This window comes from Spermophilus citellus (genome assembly GCF_964194105.1).
Source record: "Spermophilus citellus genome assembly, chromosome: 1".
NCBI lineage: Eukaryota > Metazoa > Chordata > Mammalia > Rodentia > Sciuridae > Spermophilus > Spermophilus citellus.
In genome coordinates this window covers 12,857,254-12,881,293 of record NC_138182.1, presented here as the reverse complement: position 1 = coordinate 12,881,293, position 24,040 = coordinate 12,857,254, and the positions used below count along the sequence as shown (strand labels likewise).

The following is a 24,040-nucleotide window of genomic DNA, read 5'->3' as shown; positions in this document are numbered from 1 at the left end:
CTTCCAAGATGACAATGTGACTCGCTTACTTGGAGCAAAGTTACCATCCGAATTATGAAGCCGCCATGGTTATCAGCTCCACAAAAGCTAACAAACTTGTTCTGAAATGACTTTAACCAGCTGTCTCAGGTTAAGATAATTCCAGGCAAAGTGCTTCACTGCTTCTATGAATGAATTCATTGGTTCCCCAGGTGGTTTCAAAAGCAAACCTATAGTTTTCAGTAAACTATAAAAAGCAAGAAGCAAAAATAAGTAAGGAATAGCTTGGTTTCTTTTTCATGCAACTTTAAAAAGGGGAAATGAAATGGATACAGAATTATCTCCCAAACCAGGGCAGTAAGAAAAGGTCTGGGGCCTGTCACACCAGCACCATACTTACTAGATCCAGTGCAGAGCCTCCGCCAAGGTATTCCATTATTATCCACAATTTAGTATCCTACACAGAAACAAAAAAGAAAGAAGTTACTTTAAAAATAAAACCAGAAAAAATATTTTAAATATTTGGAAAGATTGTTTTCACTGTTATTCAGGATCCAGAAAGTTTTATAAACACATAGCAACAAGGAAAGCATGTCTAGGTGAGGCCGGGCACCCATCCCAGCGTGCAGGAAGCTGCCCACACCCTGCAGGGCAGCGGCCATCCCCGGGCCCCTGCCACAGCTCATGTAGGGAGTGTGTTCCAGACCTCCAGACCAGACCCCAGGTCCCCTTCAGGACTGCACTGTGCCCAGCTCTCAGAATGTACCAGAGGTCCCTCCCCAGTCCCCACGTGAGTGTCACTACAAAGACTCGGAAGAGCCTTTCTAGACTGAGTCCCAGTTTCCCAGCCTTTTTGCTCTTGCAGTCTCCCTTTCCACCTGTAAGTCCGTCGTCCACTTCAGACTTAAACAGGGAACTAAAAAGTGCCTGGTGCTCTGAAGCTCAGGAAAGGCCAACTAGTCCTCTGCTCCTCGGGAAAGGTGACCTACATTGCCGGCCTTCCCCTGTTAGGAGGCACTGAGGCACACTCTGCATTTGTGAAAGAAATTCCTTTTTCAACTTAAACTAAATCCTGCCTTCTGGAGTTTTCTAAGATAGTCCAACAGCCCAATGCAGAATACGTGCTCAAGCTTTTAATGCCCCAGATCACTGAAGAATGAGCGCAAGCTCCGTCTTGCTGGGGTAGGGCAGAGCCTCGAATGAGGTGCCTGGGTCCCTGTGATGGGGACGGGCACGGCACGCACTCAACGGCCATCAGTCCTAGGTGCCTACTTGGAAGGGGCAAGTTCAGCTGAGAGTAGGACTTACCATTCCATGCCCCAGGATGTCTCAGTGCTCATTCTAGAAAATGTCCCGTCCCAACATTCCTTTCATTTCCTGAGTACACTTGCTTAAAGATCTCGATTACCTGGCTCATGGCACTGCTTTCTCTAGGCATTTCAGAAACATCCTATCTGATGGTCAGAAACACACTAGTTCAGGGAAGATGACACAGGAAATCTACATTTTCTCTAAGAGGCTTTGGAACTTTCAATTTCTGTTCCCACTCCCTTTTGTTTGGCTTCTGCTTGACTCAGCTCCCATCCTTTTTATTATCTGAGCATTAAATTTGCTAACAGCAAGATAAGCTCTGGGCAGGGAGGCCACGTCCTCGGCAGCCTCTCCCCTCTGCAGCTAGTTGTGCAAGGACACACTGGGAAGTAATATTTCAAAGACTTGGGGAAGGTCACAATGCTGCTTCCTGAAACAGCAATACCAGTGGCCACACCCTCATCACTTCCACTGGACACTCCCAAGATCCACCCTTCTCAGAGAACGTGCTGCTGCTCTTCCAGCCTCTACCTAACAAGGGAGGTGACTACCTACCCAGGGAAAAATGAAATAACCCTCCGGCCGGGCTGATTTCCCCTCAAGGAAGCCCCAGCAGGGAGCTCTGACCTATTTTTCCATCATCCTAAGTTTGGGGGGATTTCCCCCTCTCTGCAATTGTAGGCAGCAGAGGCCACTGACCACCCAGCCCAAAGGCCAAAGCCCGCCCTTCCTCTGGAGAGGGCTGTAGACAGCCCAGGCTTGTCTGTTATAGCCAGCTCCTTCCGGGTAGCAAAGAGGCGGGGGATGCTACCCAAACACCAGGCCCACCAGCTTCCAGGGAACTTAGGAAACACCTTAAGTCCTTGTTCAGGTCACAGCCTCCCGTGACTAATGTACTTCTGCTTCTCGGTCCCCACTCCCACCGCACCTGCTGAGGCATGGAATGGTAAGTCCTCCTCTCAGCTGAACTTGGGTGTGCACACTACTGCAGCCACTCAAAGTCACCCGGGAAACGGCCATGGCTCGGGGCTCTCAGGTCAGTCCCCAAGGCTCCATGGACACCAACTGAAGGACAAAACAGCTAACAAGCAAGGAGAGTGACAGGTGGACGAGGACCTGAAGAAAGGCCACAGAGAAGGCCATCCCCTCACAGCTGTGGGGAGTTAGGGGTCAGAGCAGAGTCCTGACATGAGCCTGACATCCCCCGCCCCTGCCTCAGGCCAGGTCCCACGGTTCTCCCCAGGGACTCCATACTCACAAACTGCCTGTCCTGGACACTTCTCTGCCCAGCCCCCAGCCCCCAGCCCCTATGGGCTCTGCTTTGCTCCCCACCTTCCTGGCCAAGATCATCCTAAACTATAACCCCAACTGCCAGTTCATCTTTCCTGCAGAAAAAGAAGGGTGCTAAGAATAAACACGGCACTCCTCCCCCTTCAATTGGGTCAGAGGTACTATGACACCATGAAACGCAGTCACAGAGGGAAGGACAGGTCTTAAAACCCACTGGTGTGGAGCTGGCCACTCAGCACACACCTGTGGCCTTCACATGACTGAACAGGCCCCTATGCAACACAGTCACCAGGGGGGCTCCCTGGAGCACTGCTCACCCTCCCTGACAACCACTTTCACCCCCACCAACCCTAAAGCAAGAACCCTCAGAAGGGATGCAAGTCACCCCTCAAGGTCTGGGGTGATGGGTTCCCAGACCCTGTGGACACCAAATCTGTCAATGTTCGAGTTCATAAAATGGCTGTCTGCATACAACCTACTCACATCCGCAACCACGTGCTCTAAACCACCTCTAGACGGCCAGCATGCCTAACACGTCGCACGTGTGACGCAGATAGCCGTCATGTGGCTCTGTTTAGAAAACAAGGTCAAGGAAAAGTCTGCACATGTTCAGTATTGACACAATTTTTTTCCCTGAGAATTTCTGATCCACAGACTTGTCTCTACAGATGGGGAACTCAAGGATACAGAAGGCTGACTCAGCTGTCCACCAGTTTTGCTTTCTGAGGTTTTTGCTACCAGTAGTCAATTAAGGTGCAAAAATGTGTCTTGAATCTTCAAGAGACAAAGACCCTCGTCACATGACTTTTATTACAGCATATTGTTATAACTAATTATCATCATATTGCTGATTTCTTACTGTGCCACAGTCTGATTTTACCACACACATGTATGCACTGGACACACAGGGCTCAGCACCATCCACGGCCTCTCCACAGGACCAGGGGACTACTGTCCACTGCCACTCCTGCTAGAGGACTATGGCAGACTCTCCTGGACACATTGGGCAAGCTCCAGATCCCTCATCCATCAAAAAAAAATAGATACTTCAAATCTCACAGTCCAAGAGACAATAAAATAACCAAGTGAAAGTTCAAGATACTAAAATACAGAGCGTCATGAGCTTTATCATTGTCCTCACCCATAAATGCCTTGAAATAACTGGCCCAATTAACAGAACTCACTAGTTTCTGAGCAAAATGAAACCTGGACCAATGGTTCATCGGCCTTCTACCCTGGAAGCCTGGGGCCAGAGGGCGTGAAAGGAGGGCCTGGCCTGGCCAGCAACGGACCCAGGAAGACCACTGCCCTCCAACCTACAGAGCATGGCTCACTCTCCAGGAAGAAATATGAGCAGGTGTTCAAGGAAAAGCAACCTGAACCAGAGTAATCTTATTCTTTAAATCAACCTCAAACAACATAAATTAAGAATGACCTCATGATATAATTTTCTCATAAGGGAAATAAATATTTAATAAGTAAATTCAGGAGTCAATATTTTGGAAAGGTAACAAAGTACATACAGTGAGAAGGTTCCCTCCCATCCCTGCCCCCAGATGTCTGGACATATGCCCACAAGTTGCCCGATCCACAGACAAGCAAATTCCTATAAAATCTTTCTCCTCTTTTACCCCAAATGGTAACAGTCAGACACATGTGGCGCACTTTTGCTTTTACTGAAATTTTCTTAGCATGCACTGGAAACCCACCTAGGGCTTGCTTTGTCTTGCCATAACTAGTCCAGTCTCTGGTGACATTAGGTGTTTTTACTCTATCAGGAGCCAGGTGTCCATGAAGAACCTCACACATCTGTCATTCTGACATCAGAACTGAGGGGTCAGGGATCCATCAGAACTTTAACAGATGCATTCTTGTCCTTTGCAGAGACAGTTATTTCCACTTTTGTTATTAATTTTATGAGCTGAACTGCTGCCCCACCACCACCACCACCACCAGACTCACAGTGAGGCCCCTAACCCTCAGTACTTCAAACAGGACTGGATGTGGAGACAGTGTCTTCAAAGAGGTAATTAAGTCACAAGGACACGATCAGGCTGGGTCCTAATCCAATATGGCTGGTGTCTGGTAAAGACTGCAGATTAGGACACACAGGATTTTTTCTTTTCTTCTTTTTTTGCAATGCTGAGGCTTGAACCCAGGACCTACCACATGACAGGCAAGTGCTCTACTGCTGAGCTACTTCCTCAGCCCCAAGACACATGATCACAAGGGCTGAAGACCATGTGAAGACAAGACATCCACCTCTAAGCCAAGGAGATAAGGCTCCCAGAAACAACCGCACTATGGCCTGGATTTCCAGTCTCCAGAGGATGAAGAGAATAGATCTCTGTCAAAGCCACCCTGTCTGGCTTTGGAACTGGAGGTGGTAGTTGGGGGAATGTGGTATTCACACACACACACACACACACACACACACACACACACACCTCAACCACCTCAGAGATGGGGCCCAGCTGTAAACAGCGTTCACTTTTGTTTTACACACAGTGTATACACATCGCCTGAAGGTGATTTTACAATGACTTCAGTGGACGTGAATTTTGACTGTGACCCATTGATTCCCCAAGTAGAATTTTCCACTTGTAGCATCAGATAGGTGCTCAAAACTTTCAGATTGTGGGGCACCTCCAATTTCAGATTACATACTCAACGTGTGCTTGGCTGTGGCAACTCTAGTAAACTAAAGGTGGTCATCAATCCGTAAGTGAAATTTACCATCTCTTCTTACAAGGTTAGACCTCTTCTTATATTGAAGTCAGGTATATACTCTTTCTTGCAAACACTTTATACATTTTGTCCATTTTCCTACTGGGCTGCTGACCTTCCTTGAACGTAGGAGCTTTAACTTTAGAGAAACCAGCGTTCTGTATCATGAGTCACCAACACAGCCTTTTCCCATTTGTCTTTAGCTTTTGCTTTTTGGTAGTTCTTCCTTGCAGAATTAGCTTAATGCAGATATGATGACATCAACAGTGACACCATTCACAGGAAAGCTTGCCTTGAACTGTTTGCAAGCACTTTCTAAGTAATCCAGAATTGGTGACTAAAGGCTCAGGCTCTCCACATTGACCTTTGTGAGACATGGCAGGTATCAGGTACCTCCAGAAAAGTTAAGAAAATACAAGGCAGCAAGAGAGATTCCCCACTGTTAACAAGGAAAGATTTTTAAAGCAAGAATTTGAAAACAATGCTCTGCTTTGCATCTGCACTGCATTCGAAGCCCTGTTTTTGCAGCTGTGACCAAAAGACCTAATTAGGACAATCTTGGAGGTGGAAACGTTTATCTGGAGCTCCCTTTCAGAGGTCTTGGTCACAAGCAGCTAACTTCATTGCCCTGGGCCCAAGGTGAGGCGGAACATGATGGTGGAAGGGCGGGGTGGAGGAAAGACAAGGCAATCAGGAAGCAGAGCTCCACTCACCCAGACAGATACAGGCCCCAAAGGACGCCCCCAGGGACCTACCACCCCCAGCCACACCCTACCTGTCCAGTCACCACCCAGTTAATCCCTGATTAGGTTAAAACTCTCATAACCCAATCATCTTGCCACTAAACTTTCTTCCACTGTCTCACACGTGAGCTTTGGGGGTCATGTGACATCTAACCTATACCTGCCCCTTATCAGCTTCTGGGTCACCAGCCCACCCATGTCAGAGAAGTCCTCAGCCTCCTGTAGCCTCAGTTACCTCCTTTGTTCATGGGACCCAAGAGCATCCAGCTCAGAGGGTGACAGGGAAAGTCAGGCAGAGCCTGGTGTACAGAGCTGTGCCCATACAGTTACCTACTATATACTAACTCAGGAGTGTCCCCTGTCTGGACCCCGCCCACAGGGGACTGTGACCTTAACAGAAGAAGAACACACCCTCTCTCCAAACCTCCCTCACTTCTCCCTGACAGCCCGTAGTTAGTGCAGAATGCAGGTCCTGACCTCCAAGGGTTCTTCCGTTGTTCTTCCATCTCAAGGCTGCTGGAATTTCTTACATGATTAGCTAAACACATCATATGGACTCTGCACACATAAAATGAATTAAGATCTAGACTCTGACTTTAAGGAGATTTTGATAACTGAAAAGTGGGCTAAAAAACTTCAATGGTGGACACAGAGAACACCGGGCTCAGGAAGGCCGGGTGATCTAAGTGAGACACCTCGACATGCTCAAGGAATAGAAGAGGCACCAAGTCGTCCTGTGAAGGGCTCAGATCAGCCAGCTTGGGTCAGGAGTAACAGGTGGATGTGTTCTACAGACACAAAGCAAGCGCGTTCAGCGAAAGTACTCAGGAACAAGATGGACACCCCGGGGTACTGAGAAACTGATGTGACTCCATTTTTGAAAACAGCTTCTACCTCAAGGCCTGTCCAGAGGAAGGGGGCGTGACCCTTGTCCTTGGAAAAACCCACAGAGCACTCCTAGGCACATACCCACCCTGCTGAGTTGTTTGTCTGCAAATAACAGGACAGGATCTGTGGCGCCAGGTGTCCCTGACTCAGGCTAGGTGAGGACCCATAGTAACGCCCTAGCAACCACCAATCAGCATGAGACAGGCAAAATACCTGGGATGCCAGATGACCCTCCCAGTAGTTTATGGTGGTTGATGACATGTTGGGAAACCATGTAGTTTAGCACGTACACCCCTCATGGCTTAAACAATCAGTTCAAAGGAATCCCCTTTTGTACTAACCAATCACCCTGACCCCTCTTGTTCCTGCCAGTGAATGTGCTAATCAATGTTAAGAGTTGTTGTTTGATTTTCCTGCGGTATGGAATGATTTGCTGTGTGATGTTGTGACGCATAGAGTATCCCCCAAAACCTATAAAATCCTCACTGAACAAAGGACTGGGACTCACTTCCTGGGACCACTGCAGCGGAAACACTGGTGAGTCCAGGCTCGAGCTTGCAATGAAGACTCTTGTGTGACTGCATCGGACTTGGCTCCTGGAGGTCTATTGGGGTCCCACGAATCTGGCATTACAGGACCAGCTGACGAGGTGAAAGCTCATTCTGTAAGCAGTGGATAGTCTCCAGACCTTTGCCAATGCAATAAACCATCGGCCCCTGCAGCATGGTGGAGTGAATGGAGAGAAGGAGAGGAGGAAGATCCACCCAAAATCAAAGCAGAGATCAGGCGAGACCAGACACTCCGTAGGCAGCACCAAGGAGCTTTCCCCAGGGCTGGATGGGAAAGCAGGAGCCACGGCTGTTTCAGGATTCTGGGTCCAAGGAAATACACACAGAAGGACCAGAGGAAGACACCAGGGTGGGCGGGAAGCGGAACTGTCTCCTCATCCGCATCTCTGCCACACGACATGCGCTCTGGGGGGAAGAGCCAGGCAGCAGCTGGAACAAGGTTCCTGAAGCTCAAGGGAGGCTGAGACGGCGTCAGGGAGTCACTGTTCACAGGAGAAACGTGGTGAGCTCACGGTTCCATGAAGATGGCGGAGGTTCCCAGATGCAAAGGCCTTATCTGACCCAAAGCAGCTGCCTCTGGGAAATGAGGAACAAAGCCCTCCTCCAGGGAACTTAGGTCCAGGGGAGACCAGAAGGCCGCCTGTACACACAAACACCACCGCACACTCTCTAACCTCGCTTTTCTAGAAACCCATTTGTCCTCCCTTAAAAAAAAAAACAAAAAAAAAAAAAACTGTGTGTTGCTGAGACTCTCCCCCACCCTCCCTACGAAGTTGAAAACACACATCTGTAACTTTGGTCATTTAGAAAGCCAGGCTTTACTTCGCTGGCCCCTCCGTGCATATGCTCGAGCCCTTTCTCCTGTTAACATATCCTGTGTGAGTTTCATTCCCAGGACAGAACCCAACAAACAGAGGAAGTTTTTCCCTCCGTGACAAGTGATATGTACAACTGGGGGGAAAAGATTAACTGAAGGGGTGCAATGAACCTATGCAAGCCACCAGGTGAAGAAGAGTACTTAATTCCCTTGTTAACAATAGAACCACACACACGTAAGGTTCCCACCTTGGCGAGGGCAAAGACAAAAGGCAATCCCAGGATATAAAGGATGGAGCAAGACTTGTTACTAGAAACACGGGAGAAGAACCTGGGGTTAGTTAGAAAGCAATGCTCTCCCTAGAAAGAAAGCATGGGGTTTTATTCAAAGAGCCTCCACATATTCACAAAGGGAAGCCCACGTAAGGGTAGCCACATTTCTGGGCATGCTCAGCCAAAGACCATAGAGCACCTGTCCCAAAAGGAAAGACAACAGACAAGAACACTTCTGGGCATGCTAAATTCAATATTATAATGAAACAAGTTTATTCTAGGTCCCTAAAAGAATGAGTCAGAGCCAGGCACAGTGGCACACACCTGTAATGCCGGCAACCCAGGAGGCTGAGGCAGGAGGATCACAAGTTTGAGGCCAGCCTCAGAAACTTAAACCCCAAGCAATTCAGCAAGACCTTGTCTCAAAAAAACAAGAAGAGCTGGGGATTTGGCTCATGGCATGACAAAACACTCCTGGTTCAATCCCTAGTACCCCAATATCAAAAAGAAAAAGGGGGCGGGGAGTATGAAACAGAGTGGCTCAGTGACTTTGTCTGGTTCTTCCCAAGTTTTTCCAAAAACTTTCAGCTGAAACAAAATGAAAGGACACTTTGAAAGTTTGTTAATCTGGGAGTGGGCCCCTAAAGGTTCCTGCCTGGTTTATCAGGTAACAATAAGATGACCTTAAAATCGCAAGACAGCATTAATTCTCTCTGGTCACTTTTCCACTTACTGCCCTAGTTCCAAACTGCCTTCTAAACTTCCACGTCATCTCCACCACACAACTGGGGAAGGGGGCGCATGTGTGCAGGACAGGGAGACACACACACACACACACACACACACACACACACACACACACACGGCAGTTATTAGAAACCAGCCAACAACACAGACTGCTGCACATTTCCTGGGAAAACCAGAATTGGAGTGAGGAAGCGCTCCCGTCCTTGGAGTTCCTGAACACACGTGTGCTGGGGAGGACAGTGGCACCTGTGTTACAGCCAGCTCCAATAGGAGCAGGCCCAAAATCTGAGAAACAGAGACCTGCATTCTGTCACCACTGTCTGGCTTCCCCCAAGAGGCCTGACCTGGTGCAGCGGGGGTGGGGGAGGGGGGTGTCTAGGTGCACAGGGTGGCTGCAGTGCAGAGCACCTGGGACACAGGAGGAAGTCTGGGCCGTTCTGTGTCCTGAGACACCAGGCATTGTGCTAGATTCCTCCTTTGCGTAAGTCACCGTAATCGTCAATCTGAATCACCAACTTGATTGGATTAAGAAACGCCTAAAATTGGAGCTTCTGGGTGTGTCTAGGAATGAGGTAGCAAATTAAAGCAGAGACCCTCCCTAAGCATGGGCAGCACCATCCAATAGGTGGGAGGCTTGGGTGGAATAAAAATTGGAAGAATAAGGAAGGAGCAGCAGGTGCAAGTTTAATTCTTCTTGAACAGGTTCTTGATTGCTGCTGCAATCGCCTCAGGACCGTCAGACTCCAGCTCCTTAACTCTTCCAAAGTGGACTCTGCCAGTGGTTCTCCAGGGCGTTGCGTTTCCAGGACTTGGATCCTGGACTGGGTACAATGGACCAGGGTAGCATCATTGATCCCTCTTGTTCTGAGGCTTCGGCATCTTTGTTTTTTTTTTTTTTTTTTTTTAGTTCTCGGCGGACACAACATCGTTGTTGGTATGTGGTGCTGAGGATTGAACCCGGGCCGCACGCATGCCAGGCGAGCGCGCTACCGCTTGAGCCACATCCCCAGCCCTGGCTTCGGCATCTTGAACTGCACAGTAACTGGTTCCTCCAGCTCCCCAGCCTGCAGGTGTCCACTGGGGGGCTACTCAGCTCTGGTCACGTAGCCAGTCTAACACACCCCCTTTTAAATCATACGTATCCATGCATGTTGGTTCTGTTCCTCTAGAGAGCCTGCCCAACCTCACCTCTCCAGCCTCACCATGGTCCTCCTGCTGGGGCTGCCACTGCCCTGATGTAGCAAGCAGCACACTGGACCCAGGGAGAGGAAGGCTGGGACCTTCCTGAGCCCTACAGCCCCACACCACAGCACACCCTCCTCGGCTCACCCTAAAACAATGCCCTGTGGCCGACAGGGCCCTCCTCACTGGGCTAAGGGCCAAGTATGGGAGAGGGGTGCTGCCGAGTAGGAGGCAGGCCCTGGCCTGAGCTGCTGGAGGGGCCTCAGGAAGGACTGAAGCCTTCGGAGGCAGGAACAAACATGGAATGGAACAAAGATGGCGATAAAGTAAGTATCCACTGCGAACACAGCTGTGCAACTAAACCTGAGGACGTATGGACTAGAACAGAGCAACCCAACATTACTGTTCCTGATTCTTAGATCAAAGGAAAAAAATCAAAACCATCACTAAAATTAGCTCAAAATGATGCTGGGAACCCGATACACACAACAAAACTATCCCATAGCCAGATTTACTTAGAACAAATTCATAGCAGTGTTTTCACGACCAAGCACCCCCCAAATTTAAGTGTCCAATCAATAAGTTTTTTTAAAAAATGAAGGAAAGTAAAGAAAAAGAAGATATGCATAATTATAAAAATATCACAATGACAAGTAAATCCTGTGATTTTTAACACAATATATAACCTCCAGCTACTGTCATCAAGAACAACGGGGCTGGGCTGTCGCTCAATGGTGCTGCAAGTACCCAACATGAGCAAAGTCCTGCACTTGGGCGGTGTATGTGTGCGTATAAAGAAAATCATTATAGACAAAAAAATAGATAAATCATAAACTTTAGGAGACTAAGTTTTTAAAATCTGAACAAATGGACCCCCTTTCTCAACAGCATATTCATTAAATTTACAAAGAATAAGAACTACAGGAAGAAAAGCGGGAATAAATGAATTGCTTTACCTCCTCCAAGACACACTCACACACACACACACACACACACACACCAAGAGATGCAAAGGAGTTTTTTTGCTTATGCCAAGCCCTGAGGGAACTGATCATTCTAACAACTACCCAGTGAGGCCCAGAACTTTCTGATGACATCACAATAGGTGGTGGGGGGAGTTCTGCAGGGATGCAGCACTTCCTGAGATGGGGAGTGGACAACCACTGAGGGGAGGAGCCCAAACAGATGGGTTTTCAGAGGAGAAAAGAGAAAGTCCAGTGTTTTAGACGTGGCTACGCAGGCACTTCAATTACCCTCGTCTCTTTTTTCCTGAGCCCACCCAGCCCACCCCTAGCAACTCCCAGGACTGGCTCAGCCTGCCCCCAAGAGGCCTGCACTGGGGGAAGCTGAGGGCTCCAGAGGACCCGAGGACACAGTGGGTGGTCACTGTCCCTAAGAAGGGGACAACCCCAAAATTTCTCATTCCTTTTTCTGATCAAGTATGAAGGTCCCCACCCCTACACTTCACACTGTACGAAACAGCTTTTCAGCTTTTGGTTCTCTCAATCCTCCTCAGGTGCTCGGCCTCTGCCCATGTTACTTCTCAAGATGTCTGGTCACGTGGTGAGGAAGAAGAGCTGGGAATCAGAAACCTAAACAAGAACCACAGCAACAAACAGTCACAATTAATTTCTAAAGGGTTCTGGGAAGGAAAATGTCACCTTGTGAATATTCTCAACAGTTGCTTTTTAAACTGGGTTCCTTGTAGAAACTAATGAACTCTGATCCGATTGCCTCTAACAAGTGCCCGTCAGAAATGCCCACCTGCAATTTGAGGGACCTGCATGCTTCACCCACCATGCCCAGAATAAAAATTTTTGGTTCTAAAATCCTTTATAAATTGGAAAGAACTTGGGGTGTCTCAAATGCTCTTCTTACGGTCTGTACCACGAGGCTATCTGTTTTGGAAGGGGCTGTGGGGGTGGAGGAGGATCCCTGGGTGGGCAGCTAGATGTTCCTCTCTCAACACAAATTTGACACAAGACTATGATAGATCTATTAAAGGAAAGTTTTTGAGCCCTGGGAAGTGAGGTTTTTCTTCCCTCCAGCACATCTGTCCTCATTACAGAGCAGTCAGTCAACAATTAGAAACTGCTGAACTGAGTTAAGTTCTGTTACAATCATGTTATAAAGCTAATAATGTGTTTCTTCTACAAAAGTGAAACATTATTAACTACTAATATGATTCCCAGTAATGACAAGATTATCCTTCTGCTGGGTAAAAATTTTACTCGTCAACTATGTAAACATGTCAGAAATATCAATACCAAAAACCTAAAGAGTGATTGTTGATTTTCAGTCCTCGTTCTTTAAGATCCCAACCAGAGAGATCAAGGTGAGTCAGCAGGTGAACTGGCTCAGAAGACCTCATGCATTTTGCTGAATTTTAAAGAGGTGCCTTTAAAAGCACCGCCTAGCGCTCAGGAAACGGGTAATTCCGTGAAGGCTGCTCAGGGCAGGCCCGTGCACTGGGAATCCTCCCCAGCCACGGGAGGAGAGCGACTGGGCCCTCCCAGTGGCTGCCCTGGTGGCTTTCCTGGTGTCTGAAAACTTGGGGCTCTCCTCCTTCCTGCCTTTGGGCCACTTGACTCGCCTTTTTTTTCTGCAGAGTTCCTCTCCAGAGTGGACAGCTGGTCACACGTAAGTTCTCGGTTTATGATGAGTTATTAAGGAGCAAAGGAGAACAGTCAAGCCGCACTCGGGCTGGACACAGGAATCTGGGGTGCCGACGTGAGACAACAGGTCCAGGGGAGGGCCCCCGACCTAAGGACGCTGGCTCCTTGCCTGAGACCAACATGGCAGGAACCACCACCCTATCTACATGTAGTCGGTGAGGAGACCCTGCCAAGGTCCACAGGACCCACACGGCCCAGCCCCGACTGGCAGGAAGCAGGCGGCCCCGTGGCTCTGTCTAGCACCCAGCAAGCCTCAAGGGGCAGCGGCCACCACACTCCCTGCAGCCACTCCAGGGCCCAGCAGAGGCCTGGGTCTGCCAGTTTATACTTTGAAGCAGGTGTCATTCACCTGAAGGCCTGCACCTAACACTGTTACAGGACCACCCTCCCTCCACCCCCAGTGAGGGGTCAGCTGCCTGGGAATAAGGCTTCTCCAGGTTACGTGACAAGGACTGCCTGGTAACCAAACTGTGATCCGTCAGCTCTTGTATCATACCATGTTTCAGAATTTGTTCAGAAATAAAACGGTTTCAGAAATTCCAGAAAGCCTGTGGCATAATTATTTTACCTAACACATCAGGTGTGCTGAGATACTCCAGAGGTTTCTATATGCAGAGCATGTATCTAGACACAAAGAGCCAGAAACTCAATTAATACTTATTTTAAATTATAGATAACATTAGCCAGAAAGCAGTTGAATTTATTTTTGTAGAAGTAAAATATTTAGCCTAATTGGAATTTGACTTCCTTTCAACTTTCTGGATAGAAAACCCTAAAATGGAGCTGCCAGATGTCCCCCGGGACTTTCTTCAATTACTCCAGGACAGTGTGTTCAGGAGGAAAGAGAATTCCGTCCCCATCCTTGGAAACAGCGAAAGCAGATCCTTTACATCATATCGACTTCAGCAGCAAACATCTCGTTTTTCTACGTTGGTGTGAAACGGACAGCATTCCCTTCTGATTGGATTTGGGGAGTGGCGTGGGGGTGCACATTCTAGGCAAGTGTCCTACCACTGAGCCACTTCCAGCCCTTCCTTGTGATTGCAAACCAAGATTTCCTTGCTGGTTTTGTTTGGTCGATCTAAAAGGAAACAAAGAGCTTTGCTCTGTCCCTGGTCACAGTGAAGTCTGATGCCAGGGTCTCAAAGCACTATTTCTGATTTTTCCCAGAAGCACAACAGCAGATAACATGCGATCAGAATTACTCTTACAGAAAACAGATGTGTTTCTCCCTCTCCCAGCAGCTGCGCCAGGGCCAGGGCCAGGGCCAATCAAGGATTCAGTAAATAACTTCCAAAGGGCAAGAACAACTTTGGAGAGTGCTGTCCTGAAGCCACTCACACAGGAGGGGGACAGGGTCCCCGACCCTAAGCTCCCATCCAGCACATCATTCGTCTTTCCCTGCACGTTTTTATCGGTACATTACAGCTGTATATATGGTGGGTTTGCTGTTCAATATTCGTATGTGCACACCATGTAATATGTTCAATATCGCTCCACAGGCCTTCCCCCTCCCTCCCCTCCTTCCACCTCTTGGTCCCTTTTCCGCTACTGACCTTCCTTTGATTTTTCATGACTCCCCACTCCTCCACTTTGCTTTTCCTTTTTCCTCTATAGCTTCTACATATGAGAGAAAATATACCACACTCAACCTCCTGAGTATGGCATTTACTTAACATAATGTTCTCAAGTTCCATCCATTTTCCTGCAAGTGATGTAATTTCACTTTTCTTTATGGCTGAACTAAACTCCTGTTTATATATACCACATTTTCTTCATCTATTCATCTGTGGACGGACACCTAGGCTGGTTCCATAATTTGGCTATTGTGACTTGTGCAACTATAAACATGGGTATGCATGTGTCACTGCAGTATGACTTCAGTTCTTTAGGATAGATACTGAGGAGTGGTATTGCTGGGTCATAAGGCGATTCCACGCCTAGTCTTTTGAGGAACCTCCACACTGTTTGGTGGTTGCATTAGCTGACAATCCCACCCACAGTGAACACCAAGTGTTCTTTTTTCTCCAGCATTTATTATTATTCGTATTCTTGATGACTGTCATTCTGGCCGAGATGAAAACTCATGTAGTTTTGATTTGCGTTTCCCTAACTGCTAATGATGTGAAACATTTTTTCACATATTTGTTGGCCATTTTTTATTTCTTCTTTTGAAAAGTGTCTGTTTAATTCATTTGCCCATTTATCAATTGGGGTTTTTTGGTGTTAAGTTTCTCTGAGTTCTTCATGTATTCTACACATTAATCATCTGTCAGAATAGTAGCTAGCAAAAATTTTCTCCCATTCTGTACACTCTCTTCATGTTCTTAACTGTTTCCTTTGCTGTGCAGAAGCTCTTTAATTTGCTGCCATCCCATTTATTAATATTTGGCATTAATTCCTAAGCTTCAGGGGTCCTCTTGAGAAAGCCCTTGCTGGTGCCTATATGTGGAGTGTTGACCCTGCGTTTTCTTCTAAGAGGTACATCCTTTCTGTCTAATTCCTAGGCCTTTGACCCATTTTTGAGTTGATTCTTGTGCAGGGTGAGAGAAAAGGGTCTAGTCTCATTCTTTTTGTGTGCATAACCAGTTTTCCCAGCACCATTTGATAAAGAGGCTGTCTAGTCACCAATGTATGTTTTTGACACCTTTGTCAAGGATCAGACAACTGTAGATATGTGGGTTTGTGTCTTCTCTTCTGTGCTACTGATCTGTGTGTCTATTTTTTGCCAGGACCATGCAGTTTTGTAACTGCAGCTCTGTGGTATAATCTGAAGTCAGGTGTTGTGGTGCCTCCAGTATTGCTGTTTTGGCTTAGAATCGCTTAGGCTATTTGGGGTTTTTAATTCTTCCAAATGAATTTTAGAGCTGTTTTTCCTATGTCTGTTAACATCATTGGTATTTTCATGGGCACTGCATTGAGTCTGTTCACTGCTTTCAGCTGTATGGAAATTTTAACAATATTGTTTGCCTCTCTGTGAACATATGAGGTCTTTTCATCCTTCTGGGTCTTCTTCAATGTTCTTCATTTCCATTGTAGCAGCCTTTCACCTCCTTGGTGAGATTAATTTCCAGGGTTTTTTGGTTGTGGGGTGGGGTGAGGCTATTGCAGCATAATGGTTTTAGTAGCTGAGCACAACTAACCAGGGAAGAGCTGACAGGAAGCCGAGAGGCAGCAAGCACTTGCACAAGAACCGAACAAATCCTCATCTCCAAGTTTGGAATAAACAAACGTGACTTCCAAGCCATGGTGAGGCAGCCAGAGTGGAAGAGAGAATTGTTATGGTCCTAACTGAAGTGACAAGGACAAAGCTTTTGTTTATTGCTCAGAGGAAGGGAATTCTTCTGGAAAAAAAGAAGTCGACTCCTTCTGTGCTACCATGTCAAACACAGCATGAGGCTAGTGTGCAAGAAGACATGTCCCCACTGTAGCTGGAACATGGTGAGCAGCTTCTCAGAGTGCTCCTTGCAGCAAGAAACAGCTATAAAGCTCAGAACCCATCAGACTAAAAGGCCTCTCTGCTCGCTCACACCGGTCAACAGCAGGGCTACTCTGCAAGAACACTACCTCCTCCCAAACCCAAATAAAAATCCAACTGACAGACATCTGAGAAAATTACCACTCAAAAGAACTAATTGTGCATCTAAACACGTTTCTAAAAATTCGAATGACTTTCCTCTTTTCAGAGACTTAGTACATTTGCATCACTTAAATGGAATCATAAACCCCAAATCCGTTTTCTTCAGACAGTAAGTCAATTAATTGAAGCCAACAACAGTGAAAATACAAATAAGCATCACGGAAACAGGATGCCCATTTGAAGCAACTCTAAAATCGATTATGTTTAAAATAACCAGCCAAAAATCTAAGAAAACAACTTAGAAGAGTCCCAAAACAGACAACAGAACAGACAGATCGCACGTTTCTGGGGACACGTCCCACTCCCCCTTTCTTGGCGTCTCTGGAGGCCACAGGCACACCCCTGCTTCCAGCACAGCCCGGCCCAGAGCCTCTTCCGCAGCCCTCCTTGCAGGCCTCCTCGGTGCACCCTGGCCACAGCACTCTTGCTCCACAGCCACCTGTCACCTTCTCCTCGCGTCTTCTTTCAGGGCTGGCCCTGACCACTCACCTGCCCGAGTTGTCTCCACGGCACAAACTGTGGCCCTGTCCGTGGAGTATCAGGGACGGGTTTAGTCGCCACTGCCCTCTGAATCCTCAGAGGATGTGAACAAAATTCACGTGACGCCTCCTTTTCCTGCCAGATCAGGAGGTGAGGCCAGCGATTCTGTTCCGTTTCTTCCATCTACGAAGACCCCGGCAAGGCCACAGAAGCCAGGTCCCACAAACAGGCTGCGGCCGCTCCCCTCGCCTCTGAGGCTCCCTCACAGCACACCTTCCAAGAATGACAGCTGGCCCCCAGGTCTGGCCCGCCAGCCAGGTTCACGAGGGAGCGCGCCCACACACGCGCCCACACACGCCAGCCTGCTGCCCTCTGCAGGGAGTCTGTGACACGGGAGCCTGCTCTTCCTCACCTGCTGGCTTGTCTGGTGCGAGGGTAACCGGGGACAAGGAGGACTCTTCCTCCCGTCCCAGGAGTAGAGGTGGGTGGACGGGATGTGCAGGCACCCGCACCGCAAGGGTGACAACAGACAGCCTCCAGGACACGGGCGTGAACTGAAGCACTAGGGCCTCTCGGGGAAACTCCGTCCCTCAATCACAACGGCAAGATGAGCCGGGGACCCGCCACGCGCTGCGACTGACCGCCGCCTCAGCAAGCACCTGACCCTGAATGCGGGGTTTAGCCTGCAGCGTGACTCGGGAAGAGTTTTCTGAACCTGGTTTGAGTTTCTGGAATTGGCCCCCTGACCTCACCAGATCTGAAGATGCTGCTGTCTCCGGTTGTAAAGACAGCCCGCGTGTGAACTATTCTACAAAGACACACGAACACCCGGACACTCAACTTCTAAGAAGCAAAGAGCTAGGTAACAGCTCCCCAGCGTCTCCTGCTGACCGCGGCCAGCCACGGACACCCAGCCACTCTGCATAGGGACCCGTGTGCCCCGAGAAACCACCCACCGCACACCCTCTGTGACCTCTTCCGCCACCAGGCCCAACGCTCACTTTTCCAGTTACTCTCCCAAGAGGCAGACGGGAGGTGTTCCAAGCAAGAGGAAAGGTGGCATTTGGGTTAAAAGGCATTTCTCTCTGCAGCCACACTTTAAAGATTAGGTACAAAAACACTAAAACCCCAAATCCACTGCCAGCAGACCTTCCCAAGGACACAAACTAAAATTCTTCTTTTTTCAACCCAGTAACCTAACCTCTTAAAGACAAAAACTCAACTAGGAAATGCTAACTTACTGTGATCCATCCTTTCCCTTAGTAAGAAGGCAACAGGGGGAAGCAGGCAGGTCCCTAGTCCCCATCTGTGGCAACAGCTTGTCTCTCACTGCACACCAGGCTCCATTCTGACCACCCTGACTAGTGGGGAAACTGAGCCAGGCTGCTGTAGCTAACCTTGCCTGAGGCTGGTACTCGTGAATACAAACTTCAGAGACCAATCTGAGAAACTGATGGGAACCCAAGGTCTTGTAAAGGCAAGTTCCTGCTGCAACTGGCCCTAAGGTCCCCGGCAACAACTGTGCTTTTGTGTGTGGCATGTGTATATCCCCTTTCTCTTAGGGCCAAGCCTGTCAGCCTCTGAATTCCAAGAAACCAACTTCAAATTAAACAAAAAAAGTGTCCAGAAACACAGAGTCACCTAGGACTGAAGTCCTCACGCCACACCTCAGTGCAGAAACTAAGATTGGTGGCATCTCCTCCTCCAAGAAGAAACACAGCAGCTGGGGCTCTAGCTCAGTGGCAGTACTTGCCTTGCCTTGTGAGGCACTTGGTTCAATCTTCAGCACCACATAGAAATAAACAAAGGCATGCTGTCCATCTACAACTACAAAAAACAAAAATTTTTTAAAAAAAAAAGAGCAACATCTATTTTAAAAGAACCAATGCTTGCTACCAAACATTTGTGTGGGGTTGGGGGGTTGAACCCAGGGCCTTGTGCATGTGAGGCAAGCACTCTACTAACTGAGTTATATCCTCATCCCTGCTACCAAACATTTTCAACATAAGCCAACTTCACCTCGTTGCACTTGCTGAAAATGTGATCACTAATAACATCAGGGCTGAGGATGCAGCTCAGTGGTGAAGGGCCTGCTTAGCACACACTGGTCCTGGGTTCTACCTCTAGTCCTGCAAAATAATAAGCAACAATGATAACGGTGACTCCAAAATCCACCAGCCATGGCTAGAAGCAAGAGGAAAAGCTCACAAGGAAACACAAAGAAGGTGATTCACTGCTGCTAGCCTGTTCTATCATCGCCTTGCCTTGGACCTATCTCCACTGGTTTCATTTATAATAAGAAGAAGTCATTAAGTGCAACTGAAACCTATAATCTCATATTAAGTCAACCAAAAGTAATTAAAAGTCAAGGTTTAGCAGGTAAAGCTCAAGGTAAAGCAGGTGGAGTACCTAACCCAATGTAACAAAGCTTGGCCAATGTCACAGCTTACTTATCTACTTTCAGCAGCCAGCCGTCACTCAATGCTAAGACATCAGAATTTCTCAGCCAGGAGCATACCTAGCAAGACTCCTTCTACACATTTCATTATACATCATCCCACAATTTCCCTTTAAAAAACAAATCAGCTTTCCCTTGGACAAACAAATGCCTGAAGATATTTGATCCTTACCACCTAATGCAATGCAAATACTGGAAATATGAAATTTTCTCTATGAGGGAGGAAGGGAGGTGGGAAGGACACAGTGCTCTGAGGACGTGTGTTTTAAAAGTTTAATTCAAGAATTCTTAAGATATCCAATCAACCAGGAAAGATTAAGAAAAAGCCACTTAAAAATTAATTTACTTCTCTAAAGAATTATCAAAACTCTCCAACATACCAACAAAACCATTATCTGACAGGTTTTCAAAAAGGCATACATATAAACCAGTCATCCCTTACAGCCACATCAGTGAACCCTCCAGAGCCCGAGCGGTCCCAACTGTAAGAAAAAGGCATCAGTAAGGGTGTACCCCAGGGTGAGAGCCAGAAGGAGCCAGCACAAGTGGTCAGGAAGGGTGTAGCCCTGGAAAGCAGGCTTCCCAGGTGTCACTGCCCGCAATTCTCTAGGTGACCACAAAACCATCCAGTGAGAACAAAGCAGTGCCAACAAGAAAGGTGAAGAACCACGAATCCAGACGAGGTTCAAGGCAGAGCCTGGATGTAAGCCTGGGGAGGGAGAAACGGGCCACTCTGCAGAGCTCATGTGACACAGGTCTAGCAGCTGAAGAAGCTGCCTCATTGGCAGGGAGAGAACCGACTTCCGGAACACATTCCTGGGAGAAAGACTTGTGGACATTGCCTAACCTCCTGAAGATAGGGCAAAGTAGGCCCCAGCTACTGGCATAAATGCACATCACGCATTTAACACGTCCAAGTACAAAGGGGAACATCACATGCACACTGAAAATAGAATAAAACCAAAGACACATCAGGCAAGATTTCTCTGGCTCAACTACCCAATGGTGGCCATAATTAAAAACTCAACACTAGGTCAAATAAGATGATTCCAGATGTTACCCAATATCATTGCACAGCAGGCAAGTGTGAAATGGTGACCCTGGACCAGCAGCCAGCAGGTCCATTGCTAATGTGCTCAAGCTTTGGCGGGACCACATCAGCCACATGCCAAGTGGTGCTGAGAATTAAGAAGAGGACAGATCCCCCCGGAGAGAACCGTCCAAGAGCAGACAGCGAGGGGCAAGTGAATAGGTGAGCCACCAAGGGCAGGACCCACAAGGTGCCCCTGACAAGGGAGTGCCCCTGTCCACCAATGCCAGTAGTGGAAAGAGACCCGATAAACGAGAGGAGAAATGTCAGACAGGACAACAGCTGAGTGCACCTCAAAGTGAAAAGTGTGGTGGCAGAGGAGATGCCCGGGGCCTCGGAGACCAAGATGGAGTAGCTGGAATGTGCTCTCAAATACTAGAAGACATTCACTCACAAGAAAGCTTCCCGAAGACGTGAACCCTGAACCCAGAAACCAACAAGTCACCCAGTCCGAGAATGCCCACAGCTGCTCCCGCTTACCCACAGCAGAAACACAAGGAAGCAGGACAAACTCGATATCTAAGAGACTGGGGGAAATTAGGAAGTCGTATATCAATTTAAGCAAAAAGTAGACAAACCAAGCCCAACACTATTAACCACAGGGGAAATGCTTATCAAAACCCATGAGCCCGTGGCACACACCTAGAATCCCAGAGGCTCCAGATGCAAGTTCATGGCCAACCACAACAGCTTAGCAAGACCTTGACTCAAAAAATAAAAATAAAAAGACTGGAAATGTAGCACAATGGTAAAGCACTCAATCCTGAGGACCAAAAATAAAAAAAAAAAATAAATCAATGAACCAATCAATCCATCCAATTGATTGAAAAGTGTGGTTCCATTGAATAGCTGTTGTTTTAAAAACAAAGAACAGGTCAGGAGAAACTAGAAACTTGCTTTAGTACTGTGAGAATGTACGACGGTGTAGCTGCTTGGGAAAACTCTCAACAGTTCCCCCAAAACAAAACTAAACCACAAGAAAAAGTTTCTTGAAAGGCCAACCAGAATTCCTATGTGACCCAACCTTCCACTCCAAGAGAAATACAACATCCACAGAAACACTTAGACACTGCCAGAAAGTAGAAACAACCAGACGTCCATCAACTGACCCAGGTAGAAACAACCAGCCGTCCATCAACTGACCCAGGATAACAAGGTAGGGTGTATGTGTACAATGGCATATTCTTCAGTGCTGTGGTTTGGGTCTTTAGCATCCCCCAAAGGCTCAGGAGTTAGAGGCTTGGTTCCCAGCTGATGGCACCCCTGGAACCTTCAAGAGGTAGGGACTAACGGGAGGAAGACATGTCACCAGGGAATAGGAGGGAATCGTGAACCCTGGCCCCTCCTCCCTCTCTGCATCTTCTCCACGGGGGCAAGTGGGGTGAGCCACTCTGCTCCTCCACATGCTCCCCCGCGATGCTCTGCTTCAACACAGGTTCCAAATCAGCTGTGGTGGTGCCTGCCCGTCCTGTGCACATACTAGAAACCAGGGAGCTGCACAGGTGGGCAAACTGCATGGTATATGAATTAAAGTCAATAAAGCTTTTTTTCTTGTTTTTAAGTGGAAAAGGGGGGGGAGTGAGGGAAACACACACACACACACACACACACACACACACACACACACACACACCAAAAAAAAAAAAGTGCCTGCTGATGGGACAGTCTCTCCTGAGTAATCACACATGGTAGTACAGGGACGCTGACCCTATGACTCAGTAATCCTACTTCTAGGTATCTACCATCCTGGAGAAACAAGAGATTCATGTTCATACAAAACAGACTGTGAATGTTTACAGCAAACATGTTTGAAAACAACTCAAATGTCCTTAAAAGATGAATATGCATATCCATCCAATTGTGTGCCATTCAAAAATTAAAAAAAAAAAAAAAAAAAAAAACAACTAACACCCACATGAACAAGGACGGTTCCCACAGGCATTATGCTAACTTAAAAAAAAAAAAAAAAACCAACAAAATACTGTGGGCTGTCATGTTCCACTTAAGGCATTATGGAAATCCAAAAGTGTAAGGAAAGACCACTTATTGCCAGGGGTTAATGGTTCAGGAATTCTTGTTCTGTGCCCTAGTGTAATAATGTAGCCTAGAAGGAGCTATATGTATGCTAAAACACGGAGAAGATATATCCAAAAAGGTGGGACTTGCTGTGTGTAAACACTGAAAATAATTCTGCAGGAGGGGAAAATAAACCCGGACACAGTCCACAAAACAATGTCCTGTCCACTAAAGACACACAGATGTTGAGACAGGGAAAGGTCTTGTCTAGATCAATGGCTGCGGTGCCACAAAGTGTAAAATCTGAAAAACTCCACTATCCTCCCTCAAAGGTCCATAGATGGAAAGAGGGAAAGAAACGCAAGACAACAGCCAACAATCCATTTAACAGAACAAAACAGCCTGCTGAGTGGCCCCAGGTCAGAGACTACCAGGGTCACACCACGGCTCATTCACACACCTTGAGAACCACAACTCCAGCCGTGAAGCACTCCCATAAAGTAAGTAAGTAGATAAATAAAAGAAAGGGATCAGCAGCTCACCTGAATTCTCGCCCATTAACTTTTGTAACACACAACATCAAGATGAAGACTCAATAACCACTTCTGACCATGGTCACCAGATCCATTTGCTGGAAAAAAAAATCCAAACACCAGCGAGCAAATGAGAACCTCCAGGTGAAGGTGAATTTTCAGTTGGAGTACAGTGTCCCAGGGAGAAATGTACCTGTCATGAGCCCGCCTGTCTGTGAGGAGTGGGTGGCACCCACCAGACCACTGCTATCCACTACAAGCTGCTCAAGATGAACCCCTGGCCAGGGGAGGTCTCAGTGAGTCCTGGGTACAGATTGCCATGTAAATACTGACCCCTTCAGTCCATCACATGGTCTACCTTTTATCCTGCCTTCCATCAGAACAGAAGAAACCCAGCGAAGCCTCTCTCAGACACCATCAGCCAAGTGCTGCATGAGACTACAGTGTTGCAGCCTAGCATGCGAGCAGTGCACACTCTGTCCTGAATTTCTGGGACATATCAGCCATGTTGCTCAAAGCCCACATGTGGTCTGGCAAGGAAAATCAGGTGGGCAGACCAAGGTCTCTGAGATTACCTGTCCAAGTCTCCCAAATGTCAGCTGGAGGAACACCATCGCTGGCAC

The 24,040-nt window shown here is 47.6% G+C and overlaps 1 protein-coding gene across 2 annotated transcripts in view; it reads right to left on the bottom strand.

Moving 5' to 3' along the window:
• STK24 (serine/threonine kinase 24) overlaps positions 1–24,040 on the bottom strand; it is a 99,862-nt gene that overhangs the window by 22,153 nt on the left and 53,669 nt on the right. For both annotated transcript variants that reach the window (XM_081294192.1, XM_081294191.1), the window contains exon 3: positions 380–436. In XM_081294192.1, the coding sequence (XP_081150318.1) occupies positions 380–436 (57 nt within the window). The remainder of the gene's footprint in view (positions 1–379; positions 437–24,040) is intronic.